The sequence below is a fragment of the Artemia sp. Qi Xiang Cuo genome, chromosome 7, assembly GCF_049724085.1.
Source record: "Artemia sp. Qi Xiang Cuo chromosome 7, ASM4972408v1, whole genome shotgun sequence".
Lineage (NCBI taxonomy): Eukaryota > Metazoa > Arthropoda > Branchiopoda > Anostraca > Artemiidae > Artemia > Artemia sp. Qi Xiang Cuo.
Genome location: NC_142800.1, coordinates 36,509,148 through 36,531,429, shown reverse-complemented (window position 1 = coordinate 36,531,429; position 22,282 = coordinate 36,509,148). Strand labels below are relative to the sequence as shown.

The window sequence follows — 22,282 nt, the reverse complement described above, 5'->3', positions numbered from 1 at the left end:
TTAAACCTCAATATTTGAAATGTTTGAATATTACCTGTTCATGAATATAACGAATTTAAATTACTATTGCGGAAAAAAAACTTCAATAACACTTCAAAAAAAAAAAAAAAAAAAAAAAAAAAAACACACATACAGAAAACGGGTAAGACCATTGAGGGCTGACAGATACTTATATATAGACTGGGGTAGTTTGACGGCAAGTTCCGTAAGCCTTGATCCAATATCCAGAAGACTGTAAACAGATATGATATTCCGATTTCTATACCATGGAGGCAGATACAATAGAAAGCGGGAAAACCGGAAATAATACGAATGAAGTGATCTGATCTCTTTTTAGTCAAAAATAGGGTAAATTCCAGACAGAAACAAAACCGAGTGATCTGTAAAAAACGAATATAATTTAGCACGGGACTTTCTATTGTATCTACCCCGATTTGCAACAATTTTAGAATAACTTAACTGAATTTTCTTCTTGCAATCAGCGACGACAAGCTTTCGGAAAGATGTTAGTGTTTTACTAACATTGATACCCAGCCACCGGAAAGAAGGAACCGACGGGACAGAAAAAGATCCGCAAACTAGAGGGGTCATATTATTACTATTAAATGAGAGATATTCGCACTTTGAAAGACTAAGAGAAAGTCCCATGGTATGAAGTTTAGATGCTATTGTTGAGACAAACAGGGAAAGCCCCTTTTTAGTCCTACTGATCAAAAGGATATCATCTACATAAACAAGATAAGAGATAACGGAATTAAGAATTCAAGTGGATGGGATATAAGAAAGAACATATGATATACAAGATTTAAAAATAAAAGGAGAAACGAAGGCACCCTGCCGGAAAAAAATAGCTTGGGAATGGGTAACGGTGTCAAAGGCCTTGGATAGATCAAAGGCGCATAAATGTATCCAACCTGAAGTAGCTGAAAAGGAACTGTTATAGTAGACAAAAGAGCTGTAAGAGTAGAAATGTAGAGCGCCCAATTAGCCTTATTCCACTTTCGCCTGGTAAACCATCTACGATTCACGCGTGAAATATCTGGTGACAGATAGATATCAAACGAACAGGAAATTGGTAGGTGGTCTATATCACTTTCTGTTTCGTGAACAGAAACAATTGAAACTGATAAATTTGGAGAACAATTGAAAATTCTTGTTTACTTTTTAAGAGTCAAAAGAGGTCGGAGGGCAACTAGCCCCCTCCCCCCTTCACGCCCTAATTGCATCAGATAAAAATTTTGAAATAGACATATTGTTAAAAGTAGTTCAAAGTTCAGATAACAAAAATCCGGTGTCAACACAGCCCCCCAGGGCCCGGGGGCAGGCGTTGTAAGTTATGCCCTGAGGGCATATATGATTCTTATGGAAGGGATACTCGTATAAACTTCATAGAGGGCTCATTTGATTGGAAATTGAGTTGTAATTCACTTTTTAAGAGTCAAAAGTGATCGGAGGGCAGCTAGCCTCCCCCACACTCCATTTTTTTTTCCCAGGGGCACTTCATATAGAAGGGGTCGTCATATAAGCTTCAAAGGGGACTCATTCGATTGGAAAATAGAGAGTTCTAGTGACCTTTTTAAGAGTCAAAAGTGATCGGAGGGCAACTAGCACCCCCCCCCCAAGCCCTTTCTCCCCAAATAAATCTGATAAAAAGTTTGAGGTAGCCATTTTGTTAAAAATAGTTCAAAGATCATATAACAAAAACTCCCTTTCCTATGGCTATTTCGTTAAAAATAGTCCAAAGGTCAGATAAGAAAAACTACTGCATGGACGCAACCCCCAGGGCCCGGGGCAGGCCTTGTAAGTAAAACTCTGGGGGCATATATGGTTCTTATGAAAGGTATGCTCGTATAAACTTCGGAGAGGGCTCATATGATTAGAAATTGAAAGTTCTCGACCACTTTTTAAGAGTCAAAAGAGATCGGAGGGCAACTATACCCCCCCGTCCATGCCTTTTTTTCTCAAACCCATCCGATAAGAACTTTGAGATAGCCATTTTTAAAAATAGTTCAAAGATCCTATAATTAAAACTCCAGGGTCGACACAACCCCCCGAGGGCCCGGAGACAGGCGTTGTAAGTAATGCTCTGGGGGCATATATAGTTCTTACGGAACGGATGCTCGTATAAACTTTGGAGAGGGCTCATATGATTGGAAATTGAAAGTTCTCGTTCACTTTTTAAGAGTCAAAAGAGATCGGAGGACAACTCCCCCCCCCCCTCTCCACGCCCTATGTTCCTCAAACCCATCCGATAAATACTTTAAGAGAGACATTTTTTTCAAAATGGCTCAAATATCTTATAACGAAAACTTTGGGAACAACCATAATCGTCCAGGGCCCGGGGTAAGCGTTGTAAGTTATGCCTGGAGGGCATATACAGTTGTTGTGGAAGGGATACTCGTATAAACTTCAGAGAGGACTCATTGATTGGAAATTGAAAGTTCTAGTTCAGTTTTTAAGAGTCAAAAGAGATCAGAGGGTACTTTTTGAGAGTCAAAAGGGATCGGAGGGCAACTACCCCCCTCCCTCTCCACTTCCTATTGTCCTGGTTTCGACACAACCCCCCAGGGCCCGGAGGGCAGGCATTGTAAGCTATGTCCTGGGGCCGTATATTGTTCTTATGAAAGGGATGTTCGTATAAACTTCAGAGGGCTCATTTGAATGGAAATTAAAAGTTCTAGTTCATTTTTTCTGAGCAAAAAAGATCGGAGGGCAACAAGTCCCTCCCGCCCTCCACGCCTTTGGGTTTATCGGATGGATAAACCCATCCGATAAAAATTAAAGCTGACCATTTTGTTAAAAATAGCTCAAACATCAGGTATTAAAACTCTGGGGTCGACACTACCCCCCCCCCCCGGGGCCCCGGGACAGGCGGTGTAAGTTATACTCTGGGGGTTTATATGGTTCTTATATAAGGGATGCTCTTATAAACTTCAGAGAGGTCTCATTTGATCGAAAACAGAAAGTTCTAATTCACTTTTAAAGAGTCAAAAGAGACCGAAGGACAATTAGCTCCCACCTCCCCACCCTTTTCCCTCAAACCCATCCGACAACAATTTTGAGATAGCCGTTTTGTTAAAAATAGTTCAAACATCAGGTAATAAAAGCTCCGAGGTTGACACAAACCCATTTTGTCACTTTGATATTGTTACCTTGATACATGTTTTTATACTTTGATTAACATTTGATTTTTTTTTTTTTTTTAAGTTTGATTTTAAAATAAGGAATTATTAAAAACTTAAAAATTTTTGCTATCAAAAACTAACAAAAATTAATTAAAAAACTTTCCGAAAAATAAGTTCTTCAAAGAAAAGTAAATGCCATTTTAAACTTAAGCTCAGCAGATACAAATACCTGTTAAAATTCAAACTCAAAACGACCAGAAATTACTATTAAAGAATAAATGAAACCCAAAACGAACAGAAATTAAATAAACAATCATAGCAAAAACATACAACAAGTAATAATATAATTGAATAAATAGATCTTAAAGCGATTAATGCTTAGATTGAATAGGAAAATAAAGCTTAAAACGAAAAAAAATAATTCGCTATTGTAGCAGAAATGAAACTCAAAGCAAAAACAAATTAAACAAAGAGCCGATGTAGACAAACAACAACATATGTTAATTAAAATGAATAAATAAATCTTAAAACGAGTGAAATTTGCATTGGATACGCAAATCAAGCTTGAAATGAACAAAAATCACTACAGACAAGAGTTTGGGTATCGCCTCCTTCTCTCACTGTAAAAGTCTAAAGCCTACTGCGTCATTGGCGCTTTACTGAAAACTATATGCGTCTTGAACAGTCTTGTAAAGCATAAACTAAATCAATTGAATATTTAACGTATAATGATATTAATTGTTAAAAGATCCATCAGTTCAAGAATTTATTTCATTGTAATTTTATTTTTATTTTCAATGCTGTAAGAACTGGAAAAGAAAATATTTTTAATATAATTCGTTTTCAGCTAAGCCCCAAAGACGCAATAGGTTTTTGGTTTTTATTTACAGTTAAGGAAGGGGGCAGTATCCAAACTCTTGTTTGTAGTGAAACTATATTCGTCTTGAACAGCTTTAGAAAGAACTAATAAATTAAACTGAATATTTGATGTATAATGATATTAATTGCTGAAAGCTCATCAGTTCAAAATTTTACGGTAATTTTTATGTTTATTTTCAATATTAAGTACAAAAGAAAGTATTTGTAATAAAGTTGGTTTTCAGTAAAGCGCCAATGACGCAGTATGTTTTAGACTTTTACTGTGAGAGATAGAGGCGATACCCAAACTCTTGTTTGCACTGATTTTTGTTCGTTCCAAGCTTGATTTGCATATATAATGAATAAATAAATCTTAAAACGAGTGAAACTTAAATTGAATATGCAAATCAGGCTTGAAACGAACAAAAATCACAACAAACAAGAGTTTGGGTATCGCCTCCTTCTCTCACTGTAAAAGTCTAAAACCTACTGCGTTATTTATTCATTTACATTAATATCTATTGTATGTTTGATTGAATTGATTGTTTATTTAATTTCTGTTCGTTTTAAGTTTCATTTATACTTCAATATCAAAATTTGTTTTTTTCGTTTTAAGCTTCGTTTTCATATTCAATCTAAGCATTATTAGCTTTAAGATGTATTTGTTCATTTATATTATTACTTGTTGTATGTTTTTTGCTATGATTGTTTATTTAATTTCTTTTCATTTTGGGTTTCATTTATTCTTTAATAGTAATTTCTGGTCGTTTTGGGTTTGAATTTTAAAAAGTATTTGTATATGCTGAGCTTAAGTTAAAAATTTCCTTTACTTTTTTTTAAACTTATTTTTAGGAAAGTTTTTTTTTAATTAGTACCTTTAAATATAAATGTGGTTAGAACATTCTGTTGCGGGGCAATGACAGTATTATTAAAAAGGGGCGGAGAAGTAACAGCGCCCTGTCTAATACCCTTTTTTACTGGAATCGAAGGAGTAAGTTCCACCGTACCAGGTGAGATGGTGCCTTAACTCTAGCATTTAGATTTTTATACATATCACGTATGATTTGATGACAAAAATATTAACTCCACGCTTATAAGCAGTCAATAAGATACGTGGATGTACACCCATGTCAAAAGCTCTAGATACATCTAACCAAGCAAAATATAATACTTCATTGTTTTCATGAGCATGTAGAAGTGAATTAGCAATCAAATGGTGAGCATGGTCGCGGCCTACTCCTTTCTTGATGAAGCCGAATTGGTTATCCGGTGTATAACACTTATCAGATATCTTGTCAATAATTAGTAACTCAAAAACTTTGCAGAAAACCAGTGAAATGCCTGCAGATGAATGAGTATGGATGTTTCAATTATGTCAGCACTTTTTTTTTATCAGAAAATTCAACTAAACTTGACGAAAACATTAAAAGGAGTATATGTAAACATCTGAACTATCTTCGATTCACTTACGATGACTATTTTCCCAACAGATGCAATACATCCATATCAAACAACTGGACACGTATTTTATTTCATGGAAACGTAAGATCAGAAACTCTTCTAAATATGCCGGAAAAAAAAATCAAAGAGTTATCTTGTGACAGTTCTCTAGAAGCAAGTTTTAAACATCAATCTTTGATTGACTTCTTGCTGAGTATACAAAATGATTATCCTCTTCTGTCAAAAAAAGCCATTGAAGTTCTATTACCGTTTTGCACAACATATCTATGCGAGAAAGGATTTTCACCATGAATTTATGTGAAAGATAAATTCAGAAACAGGTTAAATGCAGAACCTGATCTAAGACTGAAATTGTCAGATATTAAACATAAAGATCCAGCTCCTAAATAAAGATCCTAAAACATAAGATCCAGTTTGTTAAATTTATCTTTTTTTTTCAATTTTTATAGCCATCATTTCAGTCTTATTAATGTTTTAAATAAATGTTTCACGATTAATAATCAATCATCCTGCAATGTGAAAAATATATATTCTATCAGATTTTATTGCTTTTTTTGTTACCTGCCATCAACGACTACATAGGGGTTCGTCAAATTTTTTCGGACCTTCTTTTGGTTCGCAAGGAAAAAAAAAGGTTGGGAAACACTGCACTAGACTATTGTTACAAAACTAACAAAGAAAACAGCTTCCCATTCCTTTTTTTCTCTTTGAATTGCCTCTATTTATATTTTCCCAGACGTTTCCAGTTGAGTCCAAAAAATCAAGAGGCACCCACAAGACCAGATCTGACATCAGTGGCGGATCCAGAGGGGTGGCGAGGGGGGCACCCCCCTAACATAGTCTAAAGTAGTGTAATTTACTTAATTGACGCGTTTGCGTTGATTAAACTTGCTCCTCACGCACGTTTATCGGATCAACCTATTTTGCGCCCCCCCCTAAAAAAAATCCTGGATCCGGCCCTGGCTGACATCCCCTTCCATCTTCTGAAGATCAGAATTATAGAAATGAGAACTAAATGAAAATATATGTTGCACATTCCGGAAATTGTCTCTCGGCCCTCTCCAACGCACACACCCATTCTCCCTCGAAACAAAATTTTGCACTTTCCCATGAAAAAAACAAAGCGGACAGTTTAAATTTTATATGTTTATCATGTAAAATGAACATTTTCTTAGCATTATCCAATACAAATGCTACTTAGCCCCTGCAATAGATGAATCAAAATATAATCAGTACTCACTGCAAAAATTGGAGCATCACAATTTGGAGTTGAACACTTCAACGACGACATCACTTTGTCGCTGTTTGGATCTAAGCATTTTTCACACATACAATCGAAGAAGTACTTATATTTCAATTGTTTTCTTCTTTCAGCTGTTAGATTCATGACATCAATGTAGCTGATGAAAACCTGAATTATTTTAGTGGTTTAAAACTTTATCTGATACCATTCAAAGAAGTAATTCGGTATCACATCCAAACCAGAAAAATAGGGTGAGAATAGGAACAGTTACCAAAGAGCCACATCACAACGGAAATAAATAGATACAAGAATGGCTGAAGAAAAAAAGAAAAAGAACTCGTTGCCAGAACGAACACAACAAAGCTAAATTAAAATGCTCACCACAGGCAGCCCACTCAGTCATGAACATCTAAAAAGCAAGAAATATGTAATCATATTTAAAAACAATTTATCCCTAAAATATTTTCCTGATACTTATTTTCAAGATAGCCATTGCATATGCGGCAAAAACATAGAATATGATATTTATTTATAGTTTCAGATATCAAAATCAAATTCGACATAATGGGAAACGCTTGTACAAAAAATTATTCCTTCAACATAGTAGACCGAATAGTTTACGTTATCTCCGCTCTTCACCCAAGACGTTACATGCCTAAGGGTCGATGTAGACAATATTCAATGTCGAAGCATGACTTCCCGCGAACCCAACAACTAGCCGTGGTAATATTAAATATTTTTTCGTGATATCTTCACATATGGAAATTAAAAATTTCTTTCTTTTTGACCAGATATTTGACTAAAATCGAGGGCACAACCCCTCACTCCTTGCATGAATGATCTGGACTCGGAAAATTCCAACTATTATTTCAGGGGGGTTAAAGCCAGTCTTTCTAGAAACCACCGGAGAAGTCCTAGAAACGTTTAGGCTCTCCTTTCCCGATTTATACCAATTCAAAGCTCATCGTACACGATCGTTTTCTTGTAGAATAAGAAATATTTTTTCTTCTTTGAATGGGAATATTTTCCATCTTTGACGACGGATTTTTTTTCTGCAGAACTAGATTTAGAATTGGATTTGCCATTTTTAGATCTTTAACCGTGTTACCGAAATAAGAATTTGTAGATGCTCTTAAAATAAGAATTGCAGGTGCCAAAAAAATAACTATAACTACGCAAATCTTTTTTTGTTTATTTATTATTTTATTTACGTAATTTGAAATCATCGAATTTGCAAAATTTCGGATTCGTTTTAACACAGACGACTACAACAACTAAAAATTACGGAGTCCGGTTACGGAGTGACAGAAAGGAGTCCTAAAGGCGTCAACTGAGCCATTAAATGACCAAATCATGGAAACATAAAACCAGCTACGGGTAATCATGACAAAGAAGATACCAAGAGGATGCTTTGGCTAAAATACACCGAACAATTGGTGGCAAATCTCAGAGCTTCCAGCGTTTCAACTCAGATAACTGTCAATATAAATATGAAATACAGCAGGTTTCTCTACTCTACAGATATTTCAAACAACGCAGTAGCAATGACTAATAAAAATGAGAATGTTGAGCTGTAGAAGCATTTTACTTGCTATCAAGATTGAATGACTGTGTTCACAACAAAATTGTAAAAGTGGAAAATTTTCTGGATTGGTTGGCATTTTCAAGTCATCAAGTCCAAAAGGATGTTTCTAATACCTTTTTCTCCTTCTAAAAACGTTTTAAAAATGTTTTTTTTTTACAAATCCAAAAAAAGGATTTGTTATTTATAGTCGGATATAAATACGGTCTGAGACTACATAGATTATACATGACGTTCAACAAAAAACTAAGGAAACAAAGAGAAGAATGCTTTGTCTTTTGATTTTGTTTCAATGGCTGAAAAAAGCTACCGTCTGGTTTCTTTTTTTTTTTTTCGACTATTCATTTTCTTCGTTTTTTGTCCAACGGCCAAATATGCAGAAGTATATTTAGTTTATTCGACGTAGAAGAGACTGGCCATAAATTAGGCGAATAACATTGCATTGATACACAGTTGCGGAGGATTGATTAAGAAGCTGCAGAGCACTGCACCTACTGGTTGCACAGTAGCATGCAGTAGTTCATGTTGGCCTTTACATTTTTTGAGTTGAAAAACTTGATGCACTGAGATTTACTCCCAAATGATTAGTATATTAGAATCAAAGACAGAAATGTATATTCGTTTTCATTGTTATCCATAGCTTGTGGAGTTTCTTTGATTTGGTCAATGAATGGTTCAATCGACGCTTTCGGGACTCCCTTCCATTATGAGAAATATTAGAAAGAAGATTTTGTTACCGTTACTAAGAAAATAGAATAAAACTAAATTATTCAGTTGCATACACTAAATTCCACAGATTTTTCCGATATAAACAGCTGCAGAAAAAACTGTTTTGACGAAAAGCTTATTTTCCTTATACCATACAATTAATACGCCCTTTCGTTTTGATCATGACATTATGTACTTCACTACGGATAATATATTTAACTACCCTTTAGTATAAACTTCATCTTGCATTTAAGATGATTTAACAATAAAACATTTGGCATTTAACAATAAATTTAGTATTTGGCAGGCAAATTGTTTTCAGTAATCAATGGTATTAAGAATTTCGGAGTATTCTAAGGAACGTGCGAAGTTGAGAGTCAATTCAGTGCCTTGGCACAGAACCCTGAAAACAAGTTGAATTGATTGGCACTGCCTATGGCCTTGTTATGTCTGGTGATGATATAAAACCTGAAAACATCAAGTTATAGTCGACAGAAGAGAGAAAATTGAAATTTCTTAGGAACAAGCGTTCGAAATGTATTTATTCAGCCACGTATACAAATTACTTCACGTTAATCTGATCTTGGCTTGAAGCTGGTTAGAACTGTCCCCAAGAGATTGATTTAAGGGGAAAATCTGTTTCAAAGAGGTTCAGCTATAGGTAACGTCTATTTCATGCCTTCTTTAAAGGACTACATGGCAAACAATAAAAAAAAACGAGATGGAAATTTAATAAAGATAGTGAAATAAAAGTGCTTGCTTTAGTCCAGAAATTTCAATGACCGACTCAAAAGTATTTTCAAAGGCAAAGCAAAAGAAACGGAAATAAAACATACTTTAAGAAGAACCAAATAGAATAGAAAAGAGAAGAAAAGGACAAACCCTCACATTCAAACAAAACTAATATAGCAAAGAAGTGCCAAATGACAAATTGAAGGAATGCGTCCTTGCAAGATACGGAATGTATATGTATATATCCTTTCATACCGATCGGTATTTCTCTACGCGTCTGAATGGGCAATAAGATGTCGTTTTTCTTCTCTTTTTATATTTTGCTTTCCAATTAAGAGACAATTCGGCACTCTCACCCAAAGTTTAGAACCATGAAATAGTAATTTAAAAAATTATGTGATAATTTAGTTTCTCCATATAATCTTATATAGAAGTTAATAACAGTACAGAAATTGACTACATATTATTTTGCCTTACGCAAAAAAACTGACCGAAGGTACATGGAAACTGCTTTACTAAACCAGAATTTACTAAACTGTCATAAAAGACAAACAAATTCCTTGAAAATGAGTCAATATTAAAAATTAAAAAAAGACGATCAAAGGAGCTAAGTACAACGAATACATATGAAAAGATTCAAGATGTTAATAATAGTTTATTGAACGGAATAGAAGATATACTTTTTAAAAAATTTAATATTAATGTTAATGATAAAAACTTCCCTTTTTTATATTCGACAGCAAATTTCATAAGAATCCCCCGAAACCACGCTTTATTGCGGGTGCAGCCAGATGCCCTACCAGCATTGCAGCGACTGACCTGTCGTGTATTTTAGGGGAAGTTAAAAATAAATTTAAGTCATATTGCTGGGGAATTAAAAAAATTTTCTAATTTTAATCCATATTGGAGCGTCACTGCAAGTAATAGATTCTCTAGCTTTAGTTTCAGCCAAAAGAGTGGACTCATTTGATTTCACTACATTATACACAAATCTACCAATTAATTTAGTATTTGTAAATTTAAAAAAGATTATTAAGAAGGCTTTACTTTTGTCTAATTTGGCTTTTCTAAGAAATTGATACGTATAATAAGAAGGCTAGATGGACTAATTTCTTTAACAGTACCATTAGTTCAATATGTTATAGCTTAGATATGATTTACCAGAAATTATTCTATTTAATACTTTTATAAAATTTAATGGTAATCTATCAAATTATTGATATAATCAAAGTATTGGAATTCCTATGGGGGATAAATCTAGTCCATTAGTATATAGCGGACCTGTTTTTAAGCCATTTAGAATATGAACTTATGATTGATAAAAAGAACCCAAATAATAAAAGATATTTAGATGACCTTCTGGTGATAAATTGTGCAGAGTTTTTAGAGATATCGAATACGATTTACCCACCAGAGTTAAATATGGAACCCACCAATGGGAAAGGCAATTATGACCATTTTCTAGATTTAGATATTAATGTTTCACCTAATAATACATTAGTTTTTAAAATATATAATAAAACAGATGATTTAAATTTTGAAATAGTCAATTTCTCATTTCCTAAAAGTAATACACATTCAAATATAACAAATTCATCGTATTTTTCCCAACTATTTAGATATGCGAGAACTTCTACTAAATACATTGATTTTAAAAGTAGAAGTCAAACACTTAGCCATAAATTAATCGTAAGAGGTTTTTCCACCAATAAACTAGCTTGGCAATTTAAAAAACTTAGTTTTCAATATAATCAACTTTTAAATAAGTATAATAAAAATTATCAAGATATTTTGAACAATATTTTGAGGTAGCTTGTTATGTATTTTTTCTCTTTCCTTGATATTTTTCGAATTAAGAGTTTGTTTCGACACAAGCAGGTTCCTAGTTACAGAGGATAGGTTGAAATTAGTTCTTAGAAATTGGGCTTGAAAGTGAATGGGTTTTTGTTAACAGTTGTGGTTATTCAATTATTATAATTGAATAAGAATAATCAAACAGTAATAATTAAATAATTTTTAATAATAAATTAAAATAATTAAAAAAATATTAAAAATTTAAAGTAATTCTCTCAATAAACGAAAATTTTGTTTGGCTAGAAAATTTCGTAGGATATCGCGAGGGGGCGCTAATCGAGATTTTGCTCTGGGCGCAAGAGAACCCAGAACCGCCACTATCGCAACACTAAAGCTAAAGATCTATATATATTAATAAGCCCAAGCAATGGTACAGGAAAATTAAAGAGATATACAGGGAAAAAAAACAAAAAACAAAAGACACTAAAAAAAGAAAGATATAAAATCAAAATATGTATTTATGTTCCTTTTGAAAATACGAGCTCGTACAATGCTTAAAATATATAACGTTTCAGGTAGTAGTTTTCCCCTAAGTTTAAAGTCCTTCCAACCAAAAATCTGGAGCAGTTGGCTCTTTTCTAATAGACTGTGAACCTCATCACCTTGAAGACAAGGGAAAAAAAGAACTTACTTTGTCAATACATTCAATGTCTTCAAGCGCAATGATTTTTAAAGATATTCCATTGAAAACAGGAACAGCGTTCGGTGTGCAAGAATGGTCGAAAATAGAAGCCGCTAAGTAAACTCCAACACCTAGAGTTCTATATTCAATATCCACGATATTAAAAGAATTAACCGAAACCTAAAATTCAGAGAAACACGTAAGAATACTTCTTTTTATAGAATTATTGATTGAAGTAACAACTTAGCTGGTTTTTTTTTCTTTCCTATTTTAGCTACCTCATGATTAAAATCAACCAATAAAATGCAGTTTTATCTTCTAGCAGCTCTCTCACTGCTTAGCCAATATTTCCAAAAAAAAAAAAAAAAAAAAAAAAAATACAGTAGCAACACAAATCTAGAACTACCTTGACTGTAATAAAACATTACTGAAACACTTGCAGTACGGTATCAAAACTTCAGTTTGGAAGCGGTCGATCTGTACACTTATTTTCTAACCTACTTTCAAGTTTTCGTAATGATAGAATTTTTCCTAAAAAAAAAGAAAAAAAATTATGCACTGCACCAATCCCTAAAACTGCAATTTAAATTCAAGACCGTATAACACCCAGAGGTGGTTTTAGGGGGAACGTAGGGGCCACTTGCCCCTAGGTCAGAAATTTTAGGGGCATAAAATTTTAATATATTATCTAACGGTTAAATTATTTACATTGTTATCTAATTATTATCTAAATTGTAAAAAAAAATTATAATTTTTGCAATTTTATTTCAAAAATTTAAATTTTTGAAATAAGATGCCCTCTTTTTTAAAATAAAATAGAGGGCATAGTTAGCAGTAAGTATAAGCAAATTGAATCCAAAATTTCCATTTTTCCCATATCTTCATGACCATTCCTAAAAAATACAAAAAAGTACACAGAATTTAATTAATTTTAATGTTTTTTGTGACATTCTGTATTCAAATTTTGTTAATAATTGACAATTTTTTTAATAGATAAAATTTTTGGGAGACAGGGGGGGGGGAGGCACTAACCAATATTTGTCCCCTGACACAAGAGAGGCCAGAACCGCCACTGACTACACCGCAGTTTAAATTCTAGACTGCCGACAACTAGAAAATGGAATCGTCACCCGCCACTGTTCTAAGCGTAGATCTTTTACAAATATTATTCGATTTTTGCTTTATTTATTTCTTATTTAATGGTTTCGTAAAACCATAACTAATTGCCTTTTCAAATCACTACAGTAAAAACGAAAAGAGAAGTAGAAGAGATTACATGACCATAATTATGAACCGCTTAAAAAATAATACATTAGCAATCCTGGAACCACCAGAGAGAGGCAAAAACATTAAAGACAGATGATAGACAAGAAGAGGGCAGATAGAGAGGGCAAGAGAGAAAGGGAGAGAGAGAGAAAGGGAAAAAAGAAGAGAGAGAAACCCACCCTTCCATAGATTCCAAGCATGTCTGATTCATTTGGCAGGGACATCTCTGAACCAATAAATTTTTTCAGCATCTCATACGTTGCAACGAAGTGGATCATCCTATCTTGATCGTTTTTCAAATCTTTATAGTCTAAAATAATAAAAAAATAAAAGAATTCGTATGCTGAATAATGGCCTGCGTAGCTCAGGTACCGATCTCTCGATCCTCTGCCTTCGGCCAGGAATGCAATGCGTGGTTAGGGGCAAATCATCCGACGCTTTCCATATAATTAAACCGAATAAGATAAATAAAAAATTATTATCCAAAAATAAACCAAATAAAAAATAACCTTGTTACAACAAGGTCAGTGTATTCCTAGCAAACCAGTAGAATACAGCTCTAATTAGAAATTTTCCATTGTTAACAGGTGAATAACAAAACTGTCAGCATTAACTCTTTTTTTTAACTACAGAGCCCATTTAACCCCAAAATAGTATAAAAAACCATCCAATTCCTATGTTTAGATTTTCTCTGTTGACCTCTAAGGCCTTATTATATGATCTTTGGATTATTTTTGAACAAATGGCTATCTCAAAATTTTTATCGGATTCAATTGTGGGAAATACAACGCAGGAGGGGGGGGGTGTCGGGGGCCCCCGCTCACTTTGATTCTTAAAAAGAGAACTACAACTTCTGATTACCAATCCAATTAGCCTCCACCGAAGTTTATACAACCACCCTTTCTATAAAAATTTTTTATTCCCCCAGGGCATCACTTACAACCCTTGCCCTGAGGGCTGTGGTGGGTGGGGGGTCATACTCAAATACATAATTTCCAGACCTTTTAACTAAGCTGAATAAAATGGCTATCTCAAAATTTTGATTGGACGTGTTTGGGGAAATGGTGGGCGTGGGAGAAGGGTTAGTTGCCCTCCAATTACTTTCGACTATAGAAATAGGCACTAGCTCCTTCAATTTCCAATCGAATGAGCCTATTTAGAAATTTCTACGACAACAAATGACCATCTCAAAATTTCAATTAGATGCATTTCGGGAAAATACGAGGTGTTTGTTGGGGGAGGGGGGGTATCCACCCTCCGATCACTTTGACTCTTAAAAAGGATACTAGAACTTGTGATTACCAATCCAATGAGCCTACTCCGAAGTTTATACGATTACCCCTTCTATATAAACCTTAAATGCCCCCAGGGCATAACTGACAACCTGAGGATGGAGGGGGGGGGTTCATCCTCAAAGACATAATTTCCGGATCTTTCAACTGCGTTGAACAAAATGGCTATGTCTAAATTTTGATTGGATGTTTTTTGGGGGAATGATGAATGTGGGAGGGTGGTTAGTTACCAACCAATCACTTTTGACTATTAAAAAGGGCACAAGCCCTTTCAATTTCCAATCGAATAAGCGTTTTTCGAAGTTTCTAAGACAATTCCATCGATACGAAGTGTCCTGATCTAAAAAAAAAAATAATAATAAATAAATAAACAATACATTGTGCCCACATCGCTCTTTACTTAGGCAGCGCTATCACGCTGCCGATGATTTCTGTTTGTTTTGGGTTTCACTTATTTCTTGATGTTGATCTATGGTAGTTTTATGCTTGGAAAATTCTTTGACTTTATTTCTGTTCATCTCTGGTTCAATGTAGCTCTTTACTTTTCTTTGAAAAACTTCTTTTATGGAAAGAGTTTTTTTAAATTAGCTTTTGTTCGTTTGTTCAAGAAGAATATTTTAAGTCTATTCTTCTTTTCTCTATAAAAATCCATATTTTGGCTTACTAGGCTATGTATATGTTGGACAAAATTTTTCAATAATTCTTAATAGTATACGCCCTTTCGAAAATCTGGACACACATAGTTTCTTTTCATTTAGTTTTACACCTCAACTTTCCCTGAAAAATAAAGCTTCATATCCTATTCTGTTTCTAAGACATTGTATCTATGCTATTTTGACAACCTAGATGCACTTATTCCCTTTTAATTTAGTTCAATAGTAAGAGCAGAATTAGTAAAAGCAGTAACCGTAACAGTTTCAACTTCATACCCTCAGTCGTTCTTGAGATATTAGTGAGACGTCTTATTGACAACCAGCATACTGATTGTGCGTTTTGATTTAGCTTTAAAGCAATAGAAACTTTCCGTGAAATTTTCTACTTTTTACCCATTTTTAGCCCCAAGAAATCCTACCTGGAAATCTTGACAACCTGATCTATTTCACAACCCGGATGCACTTAAGCTATTTTGATTTAGTTCGATAGTAGAAGTAGTAGCAAAATTGGTAGTAATATTGGTAGCCCTGAGTTTCAGCTTAACACTCTAAGCTGTTGCCGAGATATTACTAATACATTTCTTTGATAATCCACATGTAAATGGCGTGTTTTGATCCAGTTCAACACTACCCTCATCGTTCTCTGAACGTTTAACTAATACCATTAAATTAGCAATACGGCTGTGATAATTAAAAGTGTGAGATACACCATTTTTGTAACTTTTCAGGAGAGCCAAAAAAAGAGAAAAAAGCTTGTCGGCTGTGGTCATTCTAAAGGATAAGATTAATTTTATGGCGCATGCCTCTTGTTTCCTATAGATAACTCCTATCCTCTTCTGTCAAAAGTATTCTGAGCAAGTATAAAATTAATCCATTAGTGGAGTTTGTCTCCCTTTTTCTTGACAAAAAAGAAGACAAATGCCACTATAGCTTCATAAGATAATCCTCTTCTATCAAAACCAGCGTATGTCTCTTTTATCTTGGTAACGATGTAAGAAAGGACAATTCTGACTGTGCCATTCGATTTCTTGTGATGAGTTTACTTACGACACATTTATAACTCATTTTCAACCAAAATGGCATGTGTCGCCCTCTTAATTATCACAGCCGAATAGTATCAGTCATAGCAACAGAAGTAATAGTAGGAGCATTTAAGTAGTACTAATGATAGCAGTAGTAGTATTAGTAGTAAATGGTAATGGTATTCACATTGTGCCTTTTTGGTCTATTTCAGAATCCCCTCCTCATGACCTGACAGTTACAACTTTATACTTTAAACCCTTTCTGAGATATTGCTGATACGTTCTTTTGATAACCTGCATGCATCTACATAATGTATTTTGATTTAGCCCAACATCCCCTTCAACAATCTCTGAAAGTTCCACATTCATACCATTAGCCTTAGTAACAGAAGCACTAACAGTAGAAGTACTGTTACTACAACTAGTAGTGGCAAGCGCATAGCACATTTTTATTAGTTCAACATACCCTTCAACATGCCATAAAATTTTCAACCTAGTACTCTAAGCAGGTCTTGAGATACTGCTGATATGACGTTTTGACAGCCTGCATACTCATAGCTTGTTTCAATTTAATTCGATATACCCTCAACATTTCCTAAAAAATTTTCCTTTATACCCTTAGCCTTAGTAGTAGCGTTATTAGTAACAGCAGGAGTAGTAGTATGCATACAGTTCCTTTTAGTTGGTTTAACCGCCCCTCCCCCCTCACCACATACTGAAGGTTTCAACTTAATACTCTAAGCTGTTCCTGGGATATAGCTGTTACGCCTTTTAATAGCCTCCTAAACATTCCCTGAAAGTTTCACCTTAATACCCTTAGTCTCAGTAGAAATAGTAGTCACAGCAGTAGGTCTAGTAGCAATAGTGGTAACATGCACATAGTGTCTTTTGGTTAGTTCAACATCCCCCTCAACATGCCCTAAAAGTTTCAACCAGGGAGGTTACCGGGAGTACCTGGTGGCTCTCTAGGACAACAAATGACAGTCCCAAGTCCATGTAAAGGGGTGAGGGTTGGTCGACTTGCTAATAACCAGTCACGATAAATTCCTAGGTTTTATGGAATTAGCAATGGATAACCTTGGAAATCGGACTGACCTAATGATAACCAATACTCCGAGCCCCGGGACACGATTTTTGACGACGAAAGACTCTTTCCTAATCGGATTCTGGAACATGAGAACTTTGAACCGAGAAACACAGCCTGACAGAGCTTTGAACCATATCAACATTGTTGCTTTATCAGAGATACGCATTCTTGAATTTGGGACTACCAACAGCGAAAATTATCATTTATGTTTTCTGGAAAAAAGCGGGTGAAAACTTCCGGATTGGTCCTTGCTAATGGTGAGGGAGCGAGGAAATCCCACGCAAAAAGGGAACCTTTTAGTGGCCTTTCTATGGCAGAAAGGTTATCAAAAACTACTTTTTAATCTACTAACGAATATATGGAGTGTTGAGGCTATTCCAACTGAATGTAAAAAAGGCATAGTTGTCAAACTTTTCAAGAAAGGAAAAAATCAGTATGCAATAACCGGAGAGGAATAACATTCCAGACCATTGGAAGTAAGGTTAGCTGCCTAATAATACTAAATATAACTCAAGGACAAGTAGATTCTGTGCTAAGAGATGAGTAACATTGTTTTCGGCCAAGTCGGTACTGTTGCGACCTTATCTTAACCCTTCAGGTACAGCTTGAAGAATCAACTGAATGACAGGTACAGATCATCTTGGCTTTCATAAACTTTCTGAAAGTTTTTGATTCAGTCCATCGTAGAGCAAAGTGGAAAATTCTTTGGATTAAGGGAATCCTTGGCACAGTTGTAAAGATAATCAAAGCCCTGTACGAAGAGCAGTTGTGCGCCGTACAGACTAAAAATGGACAGACAGAATGGTTTACAGTTGAATCTGGCGTGAGGCAAGGATGCCTCCTATCCCCAATCTTATTTGCCATAATCATCGACTTCGTCCTGGTTCCTTGCAATCTTTGCGGTGGGGTACAGTTGAACCCTCACAGAAAACTTTATGACTGTGAGTTTGCCAACGACATAGTTCTTGCTGCTAATTTCACAGAAAATGTGCAACAAAAAATTAAGGAGCTATCTTCAAAAGCTTCCCTACAGATTGATGTTAACAAGACCAAAGCAAGGTCAGATGACGTTATCACTTTGCTAGTTAGAGTTCTTAAGCTTGGGGACACGGAAATCGAAGAAGTCAGCGAACTCAAATATCTAAGTAGTACATTAGCTCCCAATTGTAAGTGCGACAGACAGATCATCCTTCGAAACTTCGTACTCCAAGCTGTTCCTACGATACTGATGATAAGCCCTTTTGACAACCTGCATCACAGTATATAAATATTAGATAGTATGATCGTCCCCTATCTCACCCATTATAAAAACCCGGACCGAGGTGCGAGTGCTCTGGAGAACGTAAAAACATAAGCGACATTAGATCTTTTCACGGGTAGACGAGTCAGATTTTTCTTGAACGCGAAACTTGGCTTCAACGTTGGAACACCAAATTTTAAAGAAACTAATTTTAAATTAATTTATTCCAATACATACAGGAAAATCGGTAACAACTAGTGCAATGTTATTATTAGATGTTTTTAGGAATCACAAGTAGGTTTCGAAGTCTCGAGTTGGTTTCAAAGGCATTTTGAGAAAAGTTTCTGCCCAAATACGTGTTCCATGGTAATTGGACCGCTGATGGCAGATCTAATGAGAGGAGCTGTTTGTACGCGCTAATGAAAGAGTATGTGGGAGGAGCTGTTTGTTCGCACCGATAATGAAGAGCCAGAAATCATCTGCGGTGAACTTAATGCTAATTATCTTGATACAGTGACCTTCATGCACAAAATCTATTTTGATTCAATTCAACTTCCCCCCTCAATATTCCCGGAAATTTTCACCTTCATACCTATAGCCTTAGTTGTTGTGGTAGTCACAGTAGTAATCGTAGAAGTACTAGTAGTAATAGTAACAGTAGGATCAGTAGTAGTACTAACAGTAGTAGCAGAAGTAGTACACACATATTACCTTTTGATCAGTTGAATATCCCCTTCATCCAGCCCCGGAAGTTTAAACTTAATACTATAAGTCGTTCCTATGATATTGCCAATTTGCCCTTTTGATAAACTATATGTCTATAGCGTGTTCTAATTTGCTTCAACTTGCCCCTCAGTAATTCGTGAAATTTTCACCTTAATACTCTTAACCTTAGTAGTAGCTGCAATAGAAGTAGTAGTTGGAGTAGTAGCAGTAGCAGTAGTGGTATTAATATTAAAAGTAGCATGCACATGTTGCCTTTTTGGTCAATTAATCTTCTCCCAAAGCATTCCCAGAAAGTTCCAGCCTAATCCCTAAGCCATTCCTAAGATACGCCCTTTTAACAACCTGCATGCACATAGTGTGTTTTAATTCAATTCAAGTTTCACCTCAAAATGCTGTTAAATTTTCACCTTCATACCCTTAGCCTTAGTAGTACTAGTATTGTAGTAGTAAAATTAGTAGGAGCAGTATTAGCAGTGTTGAATTAGTAGTAGTAGTAACACTAGTATTAGCGGCAGTTGTAGCATGAATATATTGTCTTTTGGTCAATTGAAAATCCCCTCATGATGCCCTGGAAGTTTCAGCTTGATACGATAAGCTGTTCCAAAGATACTCCCTTTTGACAATCTGTATGCACATAGTAGGTTTCGATTTAGTTCAACTTTCCCCTCAATATTCCTCAAATCTCTCTACCGTCAAAAAACCCTCTATCGCCTAGCAGTTTTTACTTATATTTAAACAAATTAAGCAAAAAGAAAAGTCAGAAAATCATAAACTTTAGAGCATAAAAATGTGTGATGATAATTAAACAAAAGGTGGATTTGATAAATTTGGCACCTCACTGGCTTATATATCACTTTCAATCATGGTGTAATTAGTGCATATTTTTTTAGTCATACCTTTTCGAGCCTAGTTTTGACATTTGTGTAACTCATGTTTCCCTAGTGTTTCAAGCACCATGGATATAAATTTGAAAAAATTATTATTAATAAAGAAAATGAACACTTACGAGACATAAGATCTTTGAATCGTCTTGATCTTGTATTCGATATACGACTCTCCTCCATGTCCCCATTACGCTAAATAAAAAATCCAGTTAATGATAATAGACTATGGCTATAACCCATATTCTATTACTATAACCCATAGTTGAACCCAGCAGGATTCAAGAATGTGTAGACCTCTGCTGAAATCCTGATCTTTGTTAACTTAAATATGAGATTCATCAAACTTTCAGGAAAGTCACAAGAAAATTAAATTTTACGGCACTTCATCCAACCTCCTCCCCCCCCTCCAAAGAAAAATCAATTCTATTGAAAGCAAATTTTTGTACAGTTTTGTTTTAACCTGTAATTTATCAATTACAGCAGTTTTGTTCACCGATCATATATATTACTGAAATTCTTTATGGTACAAGTTTGATGTTTCAAGAAATTGCTAGAGGTCTCAACTTGAATTTGCCCTAATTAATCAACACAATAATTTATGTTCCGTTATTTTCAAGCTGCAGAAAGAAAACAGAAAAGAATGCAAACATAAACTGGCATTTAAACTCAAAATTTTCATTCGCCGTATCAAACTTAACTAGCATGCTTCATAGTCTGATTTTGGAATCATTTCTACAGATATGATGCTTATCTCAAAACATCTTCCTTACATTTATTAGTAGACTTGAGATTAAAGACGCCGTTCTTGCAATTACAATATATTGTGTTATACCAGCCTGAACTTTAAAAGCTCACTGGTGACATTTTGGGAGTCTAAGGATGAGAAAACAGAAATAGTGGATTTTGTTTCCTGACACAGAGTTGAAGTTTCTGCTCAATGATTCCTTAGAAATTCGAAATATAACAATTTGTATTGTTACTAGTGAATCATTAACATGTGCCGTGGTATCATGCACTATGTAACATACGCGGATATTCCGGTGCATGGAGTGAATTATAAAGGAGGGAATGAATAGACGAATTCATTTTTTAACTCAATACAATACAACATAATAACAAAAAAATACGCCCCCCAACAGAGAGGTGAGCTCGTAATTGTTGGCTGCATTGAACTCAACAATATAACTCTTGAAAATGACCAAGAAATAAATGAATAAATAAAAGAAAACATATTAAGGACTTTAGCAAAAGCATGTTAAGGACTTAAGAATACAACTTAAGTTTGTTCATTCAGTTTTTTTTTTGTAGGCTATCATTTTTCACTACTTGAACCTATTTGTAGTTTGAAACCATTTACATCAGTAATCATCCAGTTCAATAGGATATACACTATTAGAAAACAATGGTTGAATCCAGCTGTTCCCTGGATTATTTGGCAGCTCCTAATGTTTAGTTAGGAAGAACACCATAACGAAATACTATTTTTCCAAAAAAATTGAATACAAACACAACAAACAGTTACCTTAAATTTGAACAAAATCCTGCCCAATAGTCTAACTGTGTCTGAGACTTCACAAGGCTGTACTTGTTTCAGACAAGGGCACTCATCTTTGTGGGTCTTCCATGCCTGTCCTTGACATGATCGATCACAATAATAGATGTACTTACAGCCACTACATCTAAAAACCTTTGTTGGCCTGAAATTAGAATTAATAATGTATGATGTAAAATTGTACAGGTTATACAAGTGCATATCAAACAGTTCGTGGTAACGAACTGTAAGTAAGTAGCGACCGGCTCAATGGTAACCGAAACTCTAGAAAACGGTATTTTGATACCAATAGATGCATCAAAAGAATCAAATTTTAATGCTGATTTCAAATATATAAATTTCATCAAGTTTAATCCTAAGCATCAGAAGTTACGC

At 34.8% G+C, this 22,282-nt stretch overlaps 1 protein-coding gene across 1 annotated transcript in view; it reads right to left on the bottom strand.

Moving 5' to 3' along the window:
- Positions 1-22,011, bottom strand: part of LOC148950221 (histone-lysine N-methyltransferase SMYD3-like) — a 54,077-nt gene extending 32,066 nt beyond the window's left edge. The window contains exons 1-5 of the mRNA XM_089092244.1: positions 21,878-22,011; positions 20,478-20,547; positions 13,631-13,761; positions 12,195-12,365; positions 6,685-6,855 (exon numbers count right to left, since the gene is read on the bottom strand). Of these exons, the coding sequence (XP_088948370.1) occupies positions 6,685-6,855; positions 12,195-12,365; positions 13,631-13,761; positions 20,478-20,535 (531 nt within the window). The 5' untranslated portion in view covers positions 20,536-20,547; positions 21,878-22,011. The remainder of the gene's footprint in view (positions 1-6,684; positions 6,856-12,194; positions 12,366-13,630; positions 13,762-20,477; positions 20,548-21,877) is intronic.
- Between the last annotated feature and the right edge of the window lie 271 nt (positions 22,012-22,282).